General features: G+C 47.7%; 1 protein-coding gene across 5 annotated transcripts in view; it reads left to right on the top strand.

Moving 5' to 3' along the window:
* The window catches only part of LOC126983752 (lysine-specific demethylase 6A-like), a 121289-nt gene that overhangs the window by 84849 nt on the left and 15158 nt on the right, over nucleotides 1-21282 (top strand). For 3 of the 5 annotated variants that reach the window (XM_050836829.1, XM_050836828.1, XM_050836827.1), the window contains 2 exons: nucleotides 19351-19526; nucleotides 20802-21156. In XM_050836829.1, the coding sequence (XP_050692786.1) occupies nucleotides 19351-19526; nucleotides 20802-21156 (531 nt within the window). Of the gene's footprint in view, nucleotides 753-18364; nucleotides 18460-19350; nucleotides 19527-20801; nucleotides 21157-21282 lie in introns of those variants that run through there. The other 2 variants (XM_050836831.1, XM_050836830.1) reach the window with 2 other exon arrangements.

The raw sequence follows: 21282 nt of genomic DNA, 5'->3' as shown, positions 1-21282 counted from the left end.
TGGCGGTGATGGTGGCGGTGCAAAGCTTGGACGAACTCGCTACTCGCTCAGTGTGGTCGAAGAGAGGGTGAGAGGAGGAGGTTCGGGTGTGTGCGGACCGCGAGGACGGGACAAGGACCCTTACTGCACATGTGGACTCTTAACACCACGGCCAGTCTAGTGCTTAACCCGCCCTCGTGTGTCTCCGGAAAGTGCGGCGCCGGGAAGCTGCAGGAGGGACGCGGAGAGGGAGAAGGAGAGAAGTTGAGTGACCGAACTACAGGGGGTTGAGGTCTGTCCGTCTGTCTGTCTGCCTGGCTGGCTGGCTGGCCTGCCCCGTTACAGGACAAAGACCGTAAACTCTGTGCTACACCCTCCCGAGCTGCTTTTTTTGTGGATTTGTGTGCGTGTGTGTGTATGTGTGAGTGTTTGTGTGAGTGTGGACCCGAACCCTCCTCCCCGTGTGTGTGTTTGTGTTCGTTTGTGTCGTGGACTGAGGAAGAACTTAGTCGAACTTCCCCAAGCCATCACTGCCGCCTCCAATGATCTCCTGACGTTGTGCTCAAGCCTTCGGTGTAGTATTAGTGGACGACCCACCCCCACCACCACCACTGCCAGTGTTCAGGGACGTCACCACCACTGCCATCACCACTGCCATCACCAAGCCTATCATCCCCCAAGCCAGCTACACCACCACCACCTCATCACCGCAGCACCAGACACCTAGCCGCCTCCTCCACCGCCCCTCGGGCCTTCGCATCTTCCCCTGGCCGGTAAGTGTCGGTGTGTGGTGTTGACAGTGTGCGGGGCGGCGCGGCGTCCAGCCTCGGCACGGTGGCGTACGTGACGGGCCGCGAGACGCCCGGCCTGGGCCTGGGCCGCCCCGGCGAGACTAGTGCTGCTGCTGCCGACCCATGCCTGCTCACTTGGCAACGCCGTCCTCCGCACAGCCCTGCATTTTGCTGCCTGCTGCTAGGGCGGCCTCCTGCCGGGCCTGGCAAAGCGTTGAGGGCCTAGGAACGTTGTCTGCGTGAGGGGCAGCGGCAGGGCACATAGCCCTACACAGCCCACGGCAGGCCTGGCCACGGTGCCCTCAGCCGCCGCGGCCCCGCCAGGGCAGCCCAGGGCCCTGCATAGCCGGGGCTGCAGGGCGTGAGGTCGCCTGCCCCGGCAACAAGGCGCGGGCCGGGCTGTGGCTCGGCAAAGTTTAATGCCTCGGCGCTGGCATTTAAATGGCAAGATTGCTTATGTATGAGACGGCTGGCAGGGAGATTACCTAGACGGCCGCCTTGCTGTTAATTTGTTCAGCTGTGGCATGCCGTGGCCGGCGGCGGCGGCAGCAGCAGGCCGAGCAGGAGCACGGAGAAACAGCCCCGAGGCGTGGGGGGTGGACGGGCTGGCCTGGGGAGGCGGGGGCCGTGAGCGGCGCGGCGCGGAAGTCTGCCCATTCTATGTCTAACGGCCGTTTTGAGTTTCCCTGGAGGGAGGAGGGAAGGAGGCGTGGAGGGGGGGGGGGCAAAGCCTAGGCCTACTGGTCGCTTCTTGGGCCTCCTGCAGCCTGCCTACCACCACCACCACCTCCTCCGCGCGGCGCCCCAGCCTGCTATCTTATCAGCTGTGTTACGCGTGGCGGGCCGCGGCCGTGGCGGTGGTGGTGAAAATCTGGAAGTGAGAGTGAGGGAGAGCGGATGTCGGGGCGTCCGGGAAGTGTGGGGCGCGAGGGCGGGGCAGGGTGGGCAGGTGATCTCCCCTCCCCTCGCCCCCCTGGCAGCCTGTTGCAGGACGCACGTGCAGGCTGTGGGGGGCGGGGGCAGGCTGACCCACGTGTGAAGGGCAGGGGGCGGCAAGGAGGGGCAGGAAGGGCACACCACCACCACACCCTTCCCCTGTCTTCTCTGACCTGTGTATCCCTTTTCGCTTCCTCCTCCTCTTCTCCCTCCTCTTCCTTCCCCCCCATATCCTCCACCTCCTTTTCCTCTTCATCCTTTGTAACGTTCTGTATTGCATTTCTTCTTTGTCTTCCTCAACATTTGTTTCGTTGTATATCGTATTTCTTCCTCCTCTTCCTCCTCCTCTTCCTCTTTACCCTAACTGTGTATTACATTTCACTATTTTTTTCTTCGTTAACACCTGTGACCTAAATCTTGTCTTAATTATTATATTTTTGTTACGCTAGGAATGCACACACACACACACACACACACACACACACACACACACACACACACACACACCTGTTGAGTCCACATTAACAGGTAAATTAAGGTCAATACTACACATGATCTCTTCCTGTCTGTGTCTATTCGTCTATTTATCTATCCTGTCTGTCTATCTATCTTTCTATTCAGTTGTCCGTTTCTCGTTTGTTTATATCGATCTTTCTGTCTATCTGTCTGTCTATAAAAGTTCTTGTGTGTGTATGTGTGTGTGTGTGTGTGTGGTTTTATAGAAGAAAGTGAAAGCAATGAGCGAAATAATGTGCTCTCTCTCTCTCTCTCTCTCTCTCTCTCTCTCTCTCTCTCTCTCTCTCTAGCAGTATCTAGGTCAGCAGTGCAAGCAGACAGACAAACAAGCAATAAACACACACACACAAGGCAGTCACGCTATTGAACTACAGACAGAGAGAGAGAGAGAGAGAGGGAAGGGGGGGGGGGGAATCACATCATTGGGCTAGAAAATAACACGGTTGGGCTGGAAAATATGACTGTTTTGGGCGGGACGAGGAAAGACCGAAGTGGGAGAGCTGATGAGTGACTTCCCAGAGAGAGAAAGAGAGAGAGAGAGAGAGGTTGCCAGACGTCTCTATGTTTCTCCAAGGGGCAGAGTCTTGTCTAAATGAGGGTTGGTCTGGGTTCGTAAGGGTTTGGCACATCTTCCCCCGCCGGTGATGTGCCTCCCTGCTATATATAACGCCGGGGAACAGGTGAAGGCCGCGACGGGAGCCAGGAAGGAAGGGAGATTGCTTTAGGAAGGAGAAAGGGACAGGAAGAAGGGATGGGAAGGTTGCTTTAGGAAGGAAGGAAGAGTAGGAAGGTTGCTTTGGGATAGACGGAGGGGGGGACAGGAAGAGATGGGATGAGATGGTTGCTATAGGAAGGAAGGAGAAAGGGACAGGAAGCAAGTTAGCAAGGAAGAGATAGGAAGGTTCAAGGTTGCTCTAGAAAGGACGGAAGGGACAGGAATGAAGGAAGAGATGGGAAGGTTGCTTTAGAAAGGACGGAAGGAAGGAAGGAGAAAGGGACAGGAAGAAATAGGAAGGTTCAAGGTTACTCTAGGAAGGACAGAAGGAAGGAATGGATAGGAAGGTTGCTTTAGGAAGGACAGGAAGGAAGGAAGGGAAGGAGAGACAGAAAGAACAGAAGGAAAGTAAAGATAAATTGAAGGAATGAAGGATAGGAATGAGGAAGAGAAGGAAGAAAAGAGAAAATATTTGTTTGTTATGAGTAAGGGAATAAAATAGCCGATGATGGCGACGTGCGTGTGTGTGTGTGTGTGTGTGTGTGTGTGTGTGTGTGTGTGTGTGTGTTGTTCCTTGTTTTCTTTCCCTCTTCCTCATCCAATTCTTCCTCCTCTCCTCTCTTCCTTCACCTCCTTCCTCTCCCCATTTTCGTTTTATTTTCTTTGTTTTTGTTTGTTTTTCTTTATTTTCTTCTTCCTCTTTCTCCTTCAATTCTTTACTCCACTTCCTTCTCCTCCTTTCCTCTTGTCCTTCACCTCCTTTCCTCCTCCTCCTCCTCCACTTGTTATTGTTTTCCTTGTCCTTCATCAATAATTCTCGATCTGTCTCTTCTTCCTCCTCCTCCTCCTCCTCCTCCTCCTCCTCCTCCTCCTCGCCAGACAGACAGACGCAAGCACGTTTATAAATATCTCATGTCCTCACGCTGCACCTGTATGTGTGTGTGTGTGTGTGTGTGTGTGTGTGTGTGTGTATGTGTACAAAGAGACTTGCATATGAGGGTATTATTGGCCTGGCTTTCCTTCCTTCACACACACACACACACACACACACACACACACACACACACACATACACATTCATACATACATACATACACACACACACACACACACACACATATACATACATACATACATACACACACATCTGTTATCTCACACGTCCACACCATCTCTCTCTCTCTCTCTCTTCCCAGGGTTGTCGAACATAAAGAAGAACCTCGAGTGTTTTTTCCTCCTCCCTTTTTTTTCCCTCCCTTTTTTCCCTCCCTTTCCTCCTCCCTCAAACCCACTTTTATTGTTTATTTTTTCCCTCCCTCCCTTTTTTATTGTCAGGGAGAGAAGGAGGGAGGAAAGGGAGAGAAAGGGGCACCCACCATCCCTTTTTTTTCCTCCCTCCCTTTCTGTTGTGCCTTGAGAATTCATTGTTTTTGTTGCTGGTAGTAGTAGTAGTAGTAGTAGTAGTAGTAGTAGTAGTAGTAGTGGTGGTGGTAGTAGTAGTAGGAGGAGGAGGAGGGGAAGGGAAGTGGTGGTGGTGGTGTCATTTCTCCCCTCCCTTCTCTCCCCACTCTTTCCTCCCCTTCCCCTCTCTTTCTCCCCCTCTTAATCCCCAGCCTTTTTCCTTTCCTCCCCTTCCCTTTCCCTCTCCTCCCCACTTTCTCCTTTCTCCCCTCCCCTCCCGTTTCTCTCCCCATCCTTTCTCCCCTTCCCCAAACTTCCCACTTTCTCTCCTTTCTTCCCTCCCCTCACGTTTCTCTCCCCATCCTTTCTCCCGTTCCCTCCCTTTTTCTCTCTCCATCCTTTCTCCCCTTCCCTTTCCTTCTTCTCCCCACTTTCTCTCCTTTCTCCCCATCCTTTCTCCCCATCCCCACTCCTTCCCCAACTCCATACCTCCCTTCCCTTCTCTTCCCCTCCCCATCACCACGTGGGATACAGCGTGTTACCTCGTGTGGTGGGACGGGGGGTAAGAGTGAGTTGATGGGAGACAGATAGGTAGGTAGGTAAGGTAAGGGAAAGGTAAACGCTTGTGTGTGTGTGTGTGTGTGTGTGTGTGTGTTATCTCATAAAACTTCATAAAACCGATAAGAGAGATTTTGAGATTTGCATAAGGAGGAATGGAGGAGGAGGAGGTGAAGAAATGAGATGAAATAGAAGAGAAGGAGCAGAAGAAGGAAAGGAAATACAGGAGGAGGAGGAGAAATAAGATGAAAAAGGAGGAAGAAAGTGAAGGAGTAAAAGAAGGAAATGGAAAAGGAGGAGGAGGAGGAGGAAGTAAAGAAGAAATGAGAAGGAAAAAGGAGAGGAAAAGGAGGAGGTAAAGAAAGAGAGAAAAAGAAAAGAAAAAGAATATATAAATAACTTGCTTTGAAAATACTTAGAAGAGAAGAAAGGAAGGAAAAGTAAAAGTTGAGAGAGAGAGAGAGAGAGAGAGAGAGAGAGAGAGAGAGAGAGAGAGGTAAGCCAGGTAACCCATCCCAACGCTTTGCAAGATAGATTACCTGTGAATAATTAAACCAGGTGGAGTCAGGTTACCTTCAACACCTGAGAGAGAGAGAGAGAGAGAGAGAGAGAGAGAGAGAGAGAGAGAGAGAGAGAGAGAGAGAGAGAGAGAGAGAGAGAGAGAGAGAGAGAGACCCTGGGGTGTTGCGTGCATGTCTGTGTTGTGTCTACCAAGAGAGAGAGAGAGAGAGAGAGAGAGAGAGAGAGTAGCCTGCAGTAGAGAGGTTGAGTGTCTTGCCAGGAGGAGGAGGAGGAAGAAGAAGAAGAAGAGGAGGAGAAGGGCATATACAGAGGGTGTCTAGCCTGAGAGAAGGGAGGAAGAAGAGGAGGCGGAGGGAAGGGAGAGGAAGAAGAGAAGGGAGAGGAAGAAGAGGAGGAGGAAAATAGATGGAGTATTGCCTTAGGGATAGGAGGAGGAGGAGGAGGAATGCCTTGCCTGGAGGGGAAGGAAAGGGGAGGAGATGAGGAGGAGGAAAGGGAAGGAAGGGAAAAAAAAAGGATTGAAGGGATGGAGAGAAAAAATAATGGGAGGAAGGAGGAGATAAATTTGTTAAAGGAAAATGATGAGAGAGAGAGAGAGAGAGAGAGAGAGAGAGAGAGAGAGGTTACATAAGCAGTAGTAAAAGCCAGTCAATGACCTAAGATGAGCTCTCTCTCTCTCTCTCACACAGGTAGTTAGGTTAGTAAATTAGGACAGTACGTGTGCAGGTAACAGAAGTACACACGCACGCACGCACGCACACAGACACACGCACACGACCTTGACTATCAATACTACTACTACTACTACTACTACTACCACTACCACTACTACTACTACTACTACTACAACCTTACTTAACCTTACCTTGCCTTATCTTACCTTACTTAACCTAACCTTACCTTACCTAACCTAAGCTAACCTTATCTACCCTTTCCTAACCTTACCTGACCTTACCTTACCTAACCTAACCTTACCTTCATTAACCTTGCCTAACCTTACCTTACCTAACCTTTCCTTACCTTACCTAACATTACCTTACCTACCCTTACCTACCCTTACCTACCCTTACCTTACCTTACGTGGGGAGGAGAGGAACACGGGTTCATTTACCGGAGGAAGAGGATGGGGAGGAGGTGGGGAGGGGAGGGGAAGAGGAGCATTGACCTGGGACTGACAAAGAAGAGGTATGGGGATGGACAATAACTGACCGCCTCCCCATTCTCTTCCCCATTACTTCTCCCCATTCTCCTCCCTATTCTTCCCCATTCCTCCCCATTCTCTTCCCCATCATTATCCTCTATTCTCCCCATTATTTAACCCTCTACTTTTTCCTACTTCCTCCCCATTCTTCCCTCACTTCCCCATTCTCCCCCCATAGTAATTGTCTCCCCTATCAATATTCTACCCTCGTCCTCCCCAACTATTTTTCTTCCTCCCTATTTTCCTCCCCATCTCTGTTGCCTATTCTCCCCATCATTATTAGTTTCTCGTATATATCTACTTTATTTTTTTTACCTCCTGAAACTATAAAAAAAAAATGTTAATAGACGCGGAGAAAGGAAGAGAAAGAAATAAGGAAAAAAATGAAAAGTTAAAACAGAAAATAGTTATAATAAGATGCATAGTAGTAGTAGTAGTAGTAGTAATAGTAGTGGTAGTAGTAGTAGTAGTAGTAGTAGTAGTAGTAGTAGTAGTAGTAATTGCAGGTAATACACACGTGGGCAGTAGGTTAGTAAGTTACATACACACACGCACATACACACACACACATACGCACATACATACATACGCACTCACACACTAGGACGGGGACGCCGAATCAATAGGAATTAGGAAGTTGAGTGGGACTAGAAAATGTGTGTGTGTGTGTGTGTGTTGTTTTGTTCAGTGGCGTTGGCGGCGTAAGAGGAGGAAGAAGAGGAGGAGGAGGAGGAGAATAGGGGAGATGAGGTAGGGAGGAGAAAGAAAGGGAGATGAGAGGAAGGGAGGCTGGGTGGCTGAACGGCTACATCTCCCTACTCTCCCTTCCTCTCCCTCCCTCCCCTCTCTCTCCCTCCCTTCTACCTCTTCCAGCCTCCCTGCTCCCCTGCCTCCTCCCTTCCCTCCCACGTCATCTCTCCTCCCTCCCTCCTTTCCCTTCTTCCCTCCATTTTCTCTCCCTTCATCTCTACCTCCATAACCTCTCGTAACGTCCTTTCTCTCTCTCTCTCTCTCTACTTCTATTTCCTTCTCAATTTTTTTATCTCCTCTCTCTTCTCTCCTCCATTTTCTCTCCCTCCTCTCTCCATCTTACCTCCCATCATTGCTTACCTCCATGTTACTTCCCTACCAGTATACCTCCTCCTCCTCCTCCTCCTCCTCCTCCTCCTCCTCCTCTTCCTCCTCCTCTTCCTCCTCCTTAGCCCGACTTAAAGGGAGGGTAGTGGAGGCCTCAGTCGATGCCTTCTCCACCGCCGCCAGAGGTCGTAGGGTACAGAGGAGGAGGAGGAGGAGTGGGTGGGGAATAGCGAGGAGAGGAAGGGAGGATGGAATGGTGTGGGGGATGAGGAGGTGGAGGTGGAAGAGGAGGAAGATGTATGGGGAATGTGGAGGAAGGGAGGAGGAAGAGGATTATGTAAGAATTGGGAATGGGGAGGAAGGGAGGAGAGAAAGAGGAGGAGGAGGAGGAGGAGGAAGATCTTTGTACTGAGGTTGATGACATGACGACACCTCCTCCTCCTCCTCCTCCTCCTCCTCCTCCTCCTCCTCCTCCCTTTAACCGCTATTTCTGAGGTAGGAAAGAACGCCCCTGTGTCACTACTTCCTGAGAGAGAGAGAGAGAGAGAGAGAGAGAGAGAGAGAGAGAGAGAGAGAGAGAGAGAGAGAGAGAGAGAGCACGCGCAGGTAACCGTTCGACAGGTGAAATGTGGTCAACCAGGTGTGCATGTGTGTGTGTGTGTGTGTGTGTGTGTGTGTGTTAGGGAACGAACGAACGGAAGAAGGAAATAAAGGGAGAAAAAGGTATGTATTTAGGTAGGTAGGTAAGAAGGGAGGGAAAGAAAGGTAAGGTAAGGGAGGAAGGGAAAGGCAAGGTAAGGATTGAGTACACCGCTTTGTGAGAGGGAGGGAAGGTAAGGGAGGGAGGGAGGGAGAGAGAAAGGCAGGTGAGGTAGGTTAAGGTAAATTGGAGGGGGAGGAAGAGGGAAGTGGGAGGGAGGAAACGGAGGGAATGGAGGAAAAATATATGAAGGGGTGAAGGAAGGGAGAGAATAGGAAAGGGAGTGAAGGAAGGGGACAGATGGATAAAGGGAGAGAAAGGGGGAAGGGGGAGGATGACGAAGGGGAAGAGAAAGGGATATTGCGTAGAGAGGAATGAAGGGGAGGAGGAATGGAGAGTCAGGTGGTGAAGGGGAGGAAATGAAGGGAGAACAAGGAAGGGGAAAGGGGGCTGGAAAAGGGAAGGGGGAGAGAGGCAGGTTGGTGAAGGGGAGGAAAGGGAGGGAGAATGAGGAAGGGGAAGGGAGAGAGAGGCAGGTGAGTGAAGGGGAGGAAAGGGAGAAATGGGAAGGGGGAGAGAGAGAGAGAGAGAGAGAGAGAGAGAGAGAGAGAGAGTGGTAGGGGTACAGGTGTGATGGGGGAAGGGGGGGTGGGGGCTAACCTAAAAGATGGACAGGTAGGGAGATCGTTCTCAAGCCAGGTGGAAAAGCTGATTGTGGTCACCTGCCCGCACGCACACACACACACACACACACACACACACACACACACACACACACACACACACACACACACACACACACACATTCAATCCATTCCTGTTATTTATGTTCCTGTATTTAGTTTTTTTTTATTGTATAGTATTGTGTGTGTGAGAGAGAGAGAGAGAGAGAGAGAGAGAGAGAGAGAGAGAGACTTTGTCAGGCGTAAAATAACACATGATTTTTCTTTTTAACCTTTTCCTGTGTGACAGAGAGAGAGAGAGAGAGAGAGAGAGAGAGGTGACCTACTTCATAAGCGTGAATGAAAATACAATGTTAATTCTCTCCTTTTGTTGCCCGTATACTTTCTCTCTCTCTCTCTCTCTCTCTCTCTCTCAGACATGCATAACAATAGCAAATAAACGAGAGAGAGAGAGCACACACACACACACACACACACACACACACACACACACACACACACACACACGAACTAACAGGATTTGAGGTTTGTGTGTATAACCATGAACAATCTAACCTCCCCCTTCCCCTCCCCTCCCCCTCCCCCCTTCCTTCCCCTTTCCTTCCCCTTCCCTTCCCTTCCCTTCCCTTCCCCTTCTTTCCCCTTCCCTCCACCTGGAAACAATTTGTGGCTTTTTTGGTGTGTGTGTGTGTGTGTGTGTGTGTGTGTGTGTGTGTGTGTGTGCTCCCCCCGTCCCTGTTTATTGCTCTCTCTCGCTCCCTCCCTCAACTTTAGGTCATATGGGAATCTCTCTCTCTCTCTCTCTCTCTCTCTCTCTCTCTCTCTCTCTCTCTCTCATTTCCTCCCATCTCTTTCCCCACACTTCCGTCTCTGTTTAATTTCCCCTCTCTCTCTCTCTCTCTCTCTCTCTCTCTGTTCCCCTCTCTAATTACGCCATGATATAGTCTTGCAGTGAGAGAGAGAGAGAGAGAGAGAGAGAGAGAGAGAGAGAGAGAGAGAGAGAGAGAGAGAATCAATACAGGTTATAGTGACATACATTAATTACTGTCTGCTTGTCCTCACACACACACACACACACACACACACACACACATACACACACACACATACACACACACACACACACACACACACACACACACACACGTAAGAAAGCAAGTGGGTGTGATTGTGAATTGATGATGATGATGATGATGATGATTAGTAGTAGTAGTAGTCGTATTATTATTATTATTATTATTATTATTATTATTATTATTATTATTATTATTATTATTTAGTCAAGTGAATGCTTAGAAAATGCGAGGTAAAATATATGTCTTTTCAGTCCCATTCATCCTGTGTGTGTGTGTGTGTGTGTGTGTGTGTACGCAGTAACTGATTGATTGGCAGTAGTTGTGGTGATGGTTGTAGTGGTGATGGTGGTGGTGGTGGTGGTGGTGGTGGTGGTTATGGTGGTTGTGGAGGGGACGCGAACTGAGCGAGGATAATTCAAGGGAAGGGAAAGGGGAGGGAGGAAAAAGGGAAGAGGCAGGACCATATACCGGGGTTAGAGAGAGAGAACCCAAGCCATCCAGCCTCACCCTCCCTCCATACCCCATCCCTTTCTTCCCTCCCTCTCTCCTCTTCCTCCCTTCTTCCATCCCTCCCTCTCTGCACCGCCCGCTGGGAAGGGTTACGCACAGGACAAGGGCTGAGAGAGTAAGCACTGGCTGTTGACGCGCTATGCTGCCCGCGGAGGAACAAGTTGTCAATATGAGACTGGTTAAAAATGAATGCTTGAAGGCTGGAAGTGTCGCGCGCTCCGGGAGGGTATATTGTACCCCTCTCCCTTTTATCGCGTGGTTTGCTTGGGTGTTTTTCTTCTATGGTTAAAGAGAAGACCGCTTTTTGAAGATGGCAGCGCCCCCTGTGAGGATATACTGTACCCTTCTCTATTTCATCTCGTGGTTTGCTCGGGTAATTTTCTTGTATAGTTAAAAAGACAGGAAAAGGTATTGAATTTTTGCAGAGTGACAGGGAAGTGTATTGAAGGATTGGAGAGTGACAGGGAAGTGTATTGAAGGATTGCAGAGTGACAGGGAAGTGTATTGAAGGATTGCAGTGACAGGGAAGTTTATTGAAGGATTGCAGAGTGACAGGGAAGTGTATTGAAGGATTGGAGAGTGACAGGGAAGTGTATTGAAGGATTACAGAGTGACAGGGAAGTGTATTGAAGGATTGCAGTGACAGGGAAGTGTATTGAAGGATTACAGAGTGACAGGGAAGTGTATTGAAGGATTGCAGAGTGACAGGGAAGTGTATTGAAGGATTGCAGTGACAGGGAAGTGTATTGAAGGATTGCAGAGTGACAGGGAAGTGTATTGAAGGATTGCGGTTTGAAGATGACCGTTGGAGGATATACTGTACCAGTCTCTTCTATCACCTGGTTTGCTGAGAGAGAGAGAGAGAGAGAGAGAGAGAGAGAGAGAGAGAGAGAGAGAGAGAGAGAGAGGAAGGGAAATGATAGAGAAGTGAAAGAGGAAGGGAAGGACAGCAAAAAGTTTAAGGAAAGGGAAAATAAGGAAGAAATAAAAATAGAAAGTGGAGAGGGGAAATAAAGGAAGAAAAGAAAATTAAAAGAGGAAGGTAAAGACACCAAAAAGTTTAGAGAAAGGAAAAGAGAAAAGGAAACAATATCCCCATCTACTTTTCCTCAATATAACCCTTATGGAGCTCATTTCTAGGGGGGTCAAAAGCCTTATAAAAGTATCGTATTAGGAGTACACAAAACGAGAGTCCATATTTGTTATTGTGAGTGTCGTACGCGGTGCATGAGAGTGTTGTACCGTCTCTGGGAAATGTTATCGTACTGCACTCGCTCATGTGGTTGAATTTTGTGGTGGTATTGTGATTGTTTAATTTGTTTTCATGTCATAGTGAGTTAGTGGAAGATATTAAAGAAGCCTCAGTAATGTAGGTTTGTCTCGTGAGCTCTGGTGGGAAAGGTTATCGTACGGCACGCGTATTGTTTTTTATAGTATGAATTTGCTACCTGGTACTATTTTTGCTCTTACAGTCTTTTTCCTTCCTGTTTTTTGTTTTCCTTTGTCTCATTTCCTTTCTCTTTACTCTTTTCCTTCTTTTTCTATTTTCTCTTCTCTTTTACTTCCTCTTTTTCTTCCTCTCCTTCATTTCCTCTACTCTTTCCCCTCCTCTATTTTTCTTATTTCCCTCCTTTCTTTTTCCCCTCTTTCCCTTGCTCTCTTGTTTCTCTTTCCCTTCCTTTCTTTCAATTCCTCTTTTTCTTCCTCTTTTCTCCCTTTCTCATCCTTTCATTTCCTCTTCTCTCCCTTTCTCTCATTTTCATTTCTCTTCTCATTCCCTCTCTTCCATTTTCTCTTCTCTTTCCCTTCCCTCTCCCTTTCCATTCCTTTTTATTTCTTCTTTATATATTTTTTCCATCTTCGTTCCTTTCAAGTTTGTCTGTTATGGCTTTGTTAAGTAGAAGAGAAGGAAGCCATAGTGATTTAAAAGTCTCGTACGCTCTTGGAAAAGTTATCGTACGGCACTTGTTACTGTTCTATTTATATCTGTATCGTATTTATATCGTAGTTATTGTAGCTGTATGGGAGACAGGGAAGAAAAACAGGAAAGGAGAAAGATGAGGAGAGAAAAATCGACCATCATCATAATCTTCGAGTTTGTGAAAGTGAAGAAAAAAATAAAGAAATAGAGAACTGAATGAAAGTGAAAAATCGAGTTAAAATGAAAAACAAAGACCCGGAAATATAAGAAAATGAGTGAAAATGTGAAAGAAAATGAACATGAAACCACAGGAACGTGACATGGCATCTTCAGCACGAGAGAAAGTGAAAGAAAAAAGAAGATAAAGAAAAGAAAGTGACATGAGAAACGAAGAGAGGAAAAAATCACAACAGGAGAGAAAATGAGAAAGAATAGAGAAATAGAGAATCAAATAGAGCAAGAAATGAATGAAAGTGAGAGAAAATGAGAAACGAAGAGAGGAAGAAATCACAACAGGAGAGAAAATGAGATAGAAAAAGAGAAATAGAGAATCAAAGAGGGAGAGAAAATGGATGACCGTGAGAGAAAATGAGAAATGAGGACAAGAAAAACACAGCATGAGAGAAAATGAGAAAGAAAAGAGAAGTAAAGATTAAAGAGAGCAAGAAATGTGTGAAAAAAGTGAGAGAAAATGAGGATAAGAAATAACACCAGGAGAGAAAATGAGAAAGAAAAGAGAAATAGAGAATCAAATAGAGCAAGAAATGAATGAAAGTGAGAGAAAATGAGAAATGGGAACAAGAAATTAAAGAAAAACAGTTAAAAAGAAGAGAAATAAAGTTAAAGATCAAGAAATATGTGAAAAAGTGAGAGAAAATGAGAGACGAAGAGAACAAGAAATGAGGGAAAGAAAAAAGTTGAAAAGAAAAGAGAAATAAAGATAAAGATCAAGAAATGTGTGAAAAAGTGAGAGAAAATGAGAAACGAATACAACAAAAAATGAGCTTTAGAGAAAATGATGAAGAAAAGGGAAAGATATTAAAGAGAAAAGGAAATATGTGAGGAAATTATGAAAGTAGAGCAAATGAAAGAGAAAATCCACACTAATCTTCAGCACGAGAGAAAGTGAGATAAAGAAAGAAAAGAAAGAATCAAGAACGAGATAGACCAAAAAATATGAAGAAATTAAGAAAGAAAAGCAAATGAAAGAAAATCCACACTAATCTTCAGCACGAGAGAAAGTGAGTTAAAGAAAGATAAGAAAGAATCAAGAACGAGATAGACCAAAAAATATGAAGAAATTAAAGAAAGAAGAGGAAATGAAAGAGAAAATCCACGCTTCTCATCTTCAACACGAGGGAAAGTGAATGAAAAAAAAAAAAAGAATTAAGAGAGCAAGAACCGACCCCCTCATGCTACCCAGACACCAGCAGACAACCCCTCCACAACCCTTTCAATTCCTCCCACATCACAAAGGCTACATGAATGAAGAACCTCTATCATGTATGCTTACTAATATATATAACGGAGAAGGGAGAGAGAGAGAGAGAGGGAGAGAGGAGCGGGGTGAGTGAGCGAGGAAGAGGAACAATAGCCGAGAGGGGCGGCATGGCGTCTACACAGATACCACAAACCTCCATATTTTATCGTTTTATTACCATTTCCCGGCCACCTGTAGCCTCCAGCGCCTCATGGGACCTCCCTAACTACCCGTTCTTGAAACCCACACCATCGGGAAGGTTAAAATATGTCCTGTTTCCACGCAAATGGCAAAAATGCGTGACTTTGTGGAGGGGAAGTGCAGTTAGACCGGACTGGGAACTCGCTCGGCCTTGTGGAGTTCGCCTGGCGCTCCACTCCTCCTCCTCCTCCTTTTCCTCGTCCCTCCTCCTCCTCCTCCTCCTGCCTAGATCTTGTTGATACTATAGTGCTCTGTGTGTGTGTGTGTGTGTGTGTTACGCGCGAGTGAGTTCAGCATCCATCCACGGGGGTTTAAATATGACATGGGCGGTACTGAATTGCGTAAGGCGTATTGTATTTGATGATTTCTGAGCCTTAAAAACTATCACCTCCACTGAGAGAAAGATAGTTATTTATAGTTATTGTTAAAAGCTAGTTATGCTTGATGGTTTTATTTTTTTGCACTTTTCCTTCATACTTTCCCTTTCTTTAATATTTTTCTTTTTTTCCTTTCTTTAGTATTTTATATCTTCCCTTCTTTATTTCACATCCTTCATTCCCCCTCTTTCTCTTCGTTATATTACTGAATGCTTCCCTTCCTCTTCCCTTCCCTTCTTTAATATATTTTTCCTTTCCTCCCTTCATCCATATATTATTTCCTTCCTCCCATTTCCTCCTTTCCTCCCACCTCCTTCCCTTCTTTATATTCCTCCTTACTTCCCTTCCTCTTCCCTTCTTCCTTTCCCTTTAATATATATCTTCATGCTTACTATAACCTGGTAACGCTATGCTCGAATCTTGCATCTTCCTAACTGGGCGTCGTTGTGGGGTTGCTAAGATTCTCTCTCTCTCTCTCTCTCTCTCTCTGGTGGTAGGGAGAAGGGCGGGGTGAGTTTGTTGACTTGTCTGAGGGTGGGGGAGCGGGTGAGGGAGGGAGTAAAGGGAGAAGACAGAGAGGGAGTGTGTGGGCAGGGAGACGTGGTGGAGAAAGGGAGAGGATGGGAAGGGCAGGGAGTAGATGAAGGTGGAGAAGGAGGCTAAGGGAGTGGATAGGAGTGGAGGAAGGGAGAATAGGAGGGATAGAGAGGGGAGTGGAGAAGGGTGAAGGGAGAGGGTGAGAGTGGAAAAAGGGAGATAAATTGAGGTGGGAGTGAAGAGGGAATAGGTGTAGCTTGAAAAAGGGAGAGAAAGGAACAAGAAGGAAGGGAGAAGGAGTAGACAGGAGTAGGTGGGAGTGGAGACAGACAGGGTGATAGAAAAAGGGAGAGGGAGGGTGGGAGTGAAGAAGGGAATAGGTGAAGCTTGAAAAAGGGAGATAAAGGAACAAGAAGGAAGGGAGGAGTAGGTGGGAGTGGAGACAGACAGGGAGAGGGAGGGAGAGAAGGCATTTAAGGGAGGAGACGTTTAGGGAGTTTCAGGACTTTAACTTCGAGGGTTGCATACCAATGACCTCTTAAAAGAACCTTGCCCTTGTTGTTGTTGTTATTGTTTTGATGATAGTGGTGGTGGTGATGATGGTGGTGGTGGTGATGATGGTGGTGGTGGTGGTGAATGCTTATACCAACACTGTCAACACCACCTCACCACCACCATCACCATCACACCTAAAGAGAGGGAGAGGGAGAGAGAGAGACAGCAGGCAGGCGAGTAGAGGTGTGGGTGAGTGGATGGGGTGGGTGGGTGGAAGGGTGGTAGGGGAACTGGTTAATGGGTGGGTTTGAAGGGGTGTGTGGGTGGGGAAGGGGGGGGGGGAAGGGGCGCTGGGTACATTGAGGGCAAACTGTGTGTGTGTGTGTGTGTGTGTGTGTGTGTGTGTGTGTGTGTGTGTGTTCTCTGCAAAAACAAAGGGGGGAAAAAAAGGTTATATTAGACAGCCCTGTATTATCCGTCTGGTCTCCTGCTTTTTTTTTTTTTTTTTTTTTTTTTTTTCAATATCTTCCTTTCCCTCAGTTTCCTTTTCTCCTTTCCTTCATTCATTTATCAACCCTCCTCCTCCTCCTCCTCCTCCTCCTCCTTTTCCTTCCTTCATATCTCCTCCTCTTCCCTTCCTTCAATCTCTTCTTTCTTTCCTTCAATCTCCTTTTTCTTTCCTTCAATCTCCTTTTTCTCCTTCCCTTCCTTTAATCTTTACTCCTTTTATTCTCCCTTTCTCCTTCCCTTCTTCAATATATTCTTCCCTTCCTTCATATCTCCTCTTCTTCCCTTCCTTCAATCTATCCTCCTTTCTTTCTCCCTTTCTCCTTCCCTTCCTTCATTCCCTCCTTTTCTTTTCCTTGCCTTCCTTCATTCTCCTCTTCTTTCCCTTCCTTCAGTATCTTTTTCCTTCAACCTCCTTTTTCCTTCCTTCAATCCTTCCTCCCTTTTCATTCTTCCTTTCTCCTTCCCTTCCTATATCACTCCTTTTCTTCTCCTTGCCTTCCTTCATTCCCTCCTTTCCTTCCTCCCTTCTTCCATTCCTTCCCTTCGCTATATTCTTCCATCCTCCCCTTCCCCCCTTCTTCCCTTCCCTTCAACCCACATAAAAAAAGCTGGAAGTGACGTCTCTCCCTCCCCTATCATCTTCCCTCATCCCTTCTTCATCCCCTTCTTCCCTTCACGTTAATCCCTTCTTTCCTTCTTACCTCCCTTCTTTCTCCTCTTCCCTCTCTCCCATCCTGTCCTTGCCTAACTTATACCCCTCTCCCTCCTCCTCCTCCTCCTCCTCCTCTCAGTGTATCATTAATAGCCACAACTCAAGATCACTGTACTTATAGGAGTCGTCTTGGATCCCACAAAAAGAAGATTAAATATTATATAACGATGCTGTCCTGGGTTACGCTGTCCGGCTGGGTTGTTTTTTATTATTATTATTATTATTATTATTATTATTGCTACTTTATCTGTTACTACTACTACTACTACTACGTTTATTCCTATATTTTCTACTGCGTATACTTATATATCTATAGTAAGCCACTTAGAGAGAGAGAGAGAGAGAGAGAGAGAGAGAGAGAGAGAGAGAGAGAGAGAGAGAGAGAGAGAGAGAGAGTTTTCCCACCTGGACAGGATATCCCAACTCGTAATGCATCCCACCTGTTGACTAAAGGGGGGTGGGGGGGAGAGAGGGGGGATTGTCCGTGCTTGTGAGTGGGGTGGAGGGAAGGGGGGGGGGAGTAGAGGTCGCGTGTGAAGGGGGGAGGAAGGGAGGGAGGTTGTGTGTGTGGTTGGGAAGAGAAGGGAGGAGAGAAAAGGTAACGTGGGTGGGGAGAGGAGGGGAGATATAATAGTATGTGATAGGGAAGGGAGAAGATGGGAAGGGAAGGGAGAAGGGGAGGATAGAGGTAAGGTTATTGTTTTACCTGTGCGTTGAAGGGAAGGAAAGTAAAGGGAAAGAAAATGGAGAAAGGGAGGAAGAGAAGAAACGAGAAAGGGAGGGAAAGAAGGGAAAGGGAGGAGAGGAAGGGAGAAGGGGAGGATAAAGGTAAGATTATTGTTTTACCTGTGCGTGGAAGGAAAGGGAAGGGAAGGGAAGGGAAGAGAGAGGAAAGAAAACGAAGAAGGGAAGGAAGGGAAGATTCGAGAAAGGGGAAGAAGGGAAAGGGTCATAAGAGAAGGACATGTATGGGAGGGAAGGGGAGGGGGAAAAGGGGTGAAAGATAAAGGGAGGAAGGGGGAGAAGGGGAGGAGGTCAATCTTGAACACTTCCGATGTTGAAAAGTAGAAAGCTGTGGTATTCCCGTGCGTGTGTGTGTGTGTGTGTGTGTGTGGACGTCAGCATTTCCCTTCACATGCTTGGTTCTCTTAACACACACACACACACACACTCATTCATTCTCACTCCCTCCCTCCTTTCTTTCCTCCTCCTCCTCCTCCTCTTCTGACCTTTAAATCCCTCCTCCTCCTCCTCCTCCTTTCCTCTCCCCCACCCTCTCTCTCACCCCCCATCCCCTCCCCTTCCTTTCCCTCTCCTCTCCCCCTCCCCTCCTCCTCCTCCCCCTCACACACACGTCTTCACTATCACACACCATGCATTTCCTCACGTGGTAATGATTCAGGCTAAGGGGAAAAGTTATACCTGGAACGGAAGTTGGACGTAGCGGGAAAACGTTGCGTGGGAAGAGGAGGAGGAGGAGGATGTGGCGTGCGTCAGTCATTCAGTGTTCTTGTGAGTGTGTTGTGCGGTACTTGGCTCACCTCCCTGTCCCTTTAAACGAGTAAGTGAGAGAGAGAGAGAGAGAGAGAGAGAGAGAGAGAGAGAGAGAGAGAGAGAGAGAGAGAGAGAGAGAGAGAGAGAGAGAGACGGTGAAAGGAAGAGGAGGGAAGAAGGGAGAGGGAGAGAAAAGAGAAGTGGTGATTGAGAGAGAGAGAGAGAGAGAGAGAGAGAGAGAGAGAGAGGTAATTATGAGAAGATTGGTGAGATAGTAGAGAGTCGTTACATATTTTTATTCGTTATCTTTATTTCATTTTTTTTCTTTTTTTATATACTGGTAATTAAAGTTAAGTGCAATGTCACTAATAGCTCTTGTATGTTGTGTGTGTGACATCAACTTGGTAGAATCAGTTCAGAGGAGGATGACCAAGATGATTCAGGGGCTGAGGAACCTCCCATATCAAGATAGGCTGAAACATCTAAACTTACATTCGCTAGAAAGGCGAAGAGTGCGGGGAGATCTGATAGCAGTATTCAAATGGGTCAAGGGTTACAACAAAGGCGATATAAGTAAAGTAAGCCAGCGGGATAGAACACGCAGTAATGGATTTAAATTAGAAAAGTATAGGTTGAGGAGGGAAATAGGCAAGCATTGGTTTAGTAATAGGGCGGTGGGGGAATGGAATAGACTCAGCAATCACATAGTTAGTGCAGGGACGATAGCTTGTTTTAAGAGTAGACTGGATAGCTACATGGACGGGGATGTCAGATGGTAGTGTGGGGGGGGGGGGGTGGAATCTGGAGCTGCCCTGTGTAGGACATTAGGCCTCTTGCAGTCTCCCTATGTTCATATATATAGACAGATTCCATTAATTTATTGTCTCATTTATAATATACACAACTTTGTAACTACCCTATTCACTTCTAACGACCCCCTCCTCCTTCTCCTCCACAGGGCCATCAAGTCGTTCCAGCAGGTCCTTTACATCGAGCCAGGGTTCAGCCGGGCCAATGAAGTCCACCTGCGCCTGGGGTTGATGTTCAAGGTCCAGAGTGACTATGAGTCCTCGCTGAAACACTTCCAGTCCGCTCTCATCGACGCTGGTCCCGCCTCCTTCTCCAAGCTCGAGAGTGAGTGAAGGGACTTGTGTTTTCATTAGTGTTGTTGTGAATATTATACTGCTGGTTTGAGGGAGTGTTTGAGATGTGGCTGTTGTGGAAAGAGGGAGTGTTGGCTTGTGGTGGATGTGGCAGAGGAGAGAGTGGTTGTGATAGGAGAGGGAGGGAATGGTGTGGAGTGTGGCTGTGGCAGAGGAGGGTAAGTGTTTGGGATGTGGCTGTGGTAGAAAGAAAGAGAGGGAAGGGCTTGTGGTGGATGTGGCAGAGGAGGTGAGTGTTTGGGATGTGGCTGTGGTGGAAAGAAATGGAGGGGAGGGCTTGAGGTGTGGCTGTGGCAGAGGAGAGTGAGTGTTTGGGATGTGGCTGTGGTGGAAAGAGAGGGAGGGAAGGGCTTGAGGTGTGGCTTTGGCAGAGGATGATGAGTGGTTTGGGATGTGGCTGTGGTAGGAGAGGAAGGGAATGATTTGATATGGCTATTCAAAAGGGTATGGGTGGATGTGGCAGAGAGAGAGGGAGGGTGTGGCTTGGGATGTGACAGTGGCAGAAGGTGAAGGAGGGAATGGTATGATGTGGCTGTTATGAAGGGAAAGGGTATGTGTGTTTTGGTATGTCGGTGTGGCAAAGAGAGAGGGAGGGTGTGGCTTGGGATGTGACAGTGACAGAAGGTGAAGGAGGGAATGGTATGATGTGGCTGCTGAAAGGGAAGGATGGGTGGTTTGGGGTCAGAAGGACTAGGGATGTGGCAGAAAGAGAGAGGGAGACTAGGTGTGGCTGCTGGAAAGGGAAGGATGGGTGTGGCTTGGGATGTGACAGTGGCAGAGAGAGGGAGGGAATGAATTGGTGTGGCTGGTTTTGAGGGAGTGACTAGGTGTGGCTGCTGGAAAGGGAAGGATGGGTGTGGTTTGGGGTAGGGAGGGACTAGGGATGTGACAGAGGCAGAAGGAGAGGGAGATGGAATGAATTAGTGTGGCTGGTTTTGAGGGAGTGACTAGGTGTGGCCACTTCAGAGGGTGGGTGTGGTTTGGGATAACTCCACAATAACACCCATAACAACAGCAGAAGTGGAGGGAGGAGAGGGAGGGAATGACTTGTAGTGTGGCTGTTAGGAAGTGGAATGGGGTAGGTGTGGTTTGGGGCAACTCCACTATAACAACATTAACATTAACATCAATAACAACCATAACATACATTAACTACATCAATAACAACATCCATTACATACGCCATTAACTACAACATCAATAACATTCACACCCTCCCTCCCCCTCTCTTCCCCTCACCCCGCAGTCCAGTTCCACGTCGCACACCTGTATGAGCTGCAAAACAAACATCGGTGTGCGCGGGAGGCCTACGAGAACCTGCTCAAGGAGACCGAGCTGCCCAACCACCTCCGGGCCGACATCCAACGCCAGCTGGGATGGATGTACCACACTGTTGACGCGCTCGGGGAGAAATCACACCGAGAGTTGACGGCTGTACAGTTCCTCCAGAAGTCCATCGAGGCCGACCCCAAGAGTGGCCAGAGTCTATACTTGCTCGGACGCTGCTACTCGGCCCTCGGGAAGGTCCACGACGCCTTCATTGCCTACCGGAACTCCGTCGACAAGTGTGAAGGGAACGCCGATACCTGGTGCTCCATAGGGTAAGGCTGGGGTGTGTGTGTGCGTGTGTGTGTGGGTGTGTGTGTGTGGGGGTGAGTGTAGATATCTCTTCTTCTTTTTCTCCTCCTCGTTTACTGCTCTTGTTTTCACTTGTGTGGTGTGACAGG

The sequence above is a fragment of the Eriocheir sinensis genome, chromosome 54, assembly GCF_024679095.1.
Source record: "Eriocheir sinensis breed Jianghai 21 chromosome 54, ASM2467909v1, whole genome shotgun sequence".
NCBI classification, from domain to species: domain Eukaryota; kingdom Metazoa; phylum Arthropoda; class Malacostraca; order Decapoda; family Varunidae; genus Eriocheir; species Eriocheir sinensis.
This window is presented reverse-complemented; position numbering and strand designations above follow the sequence as displayed.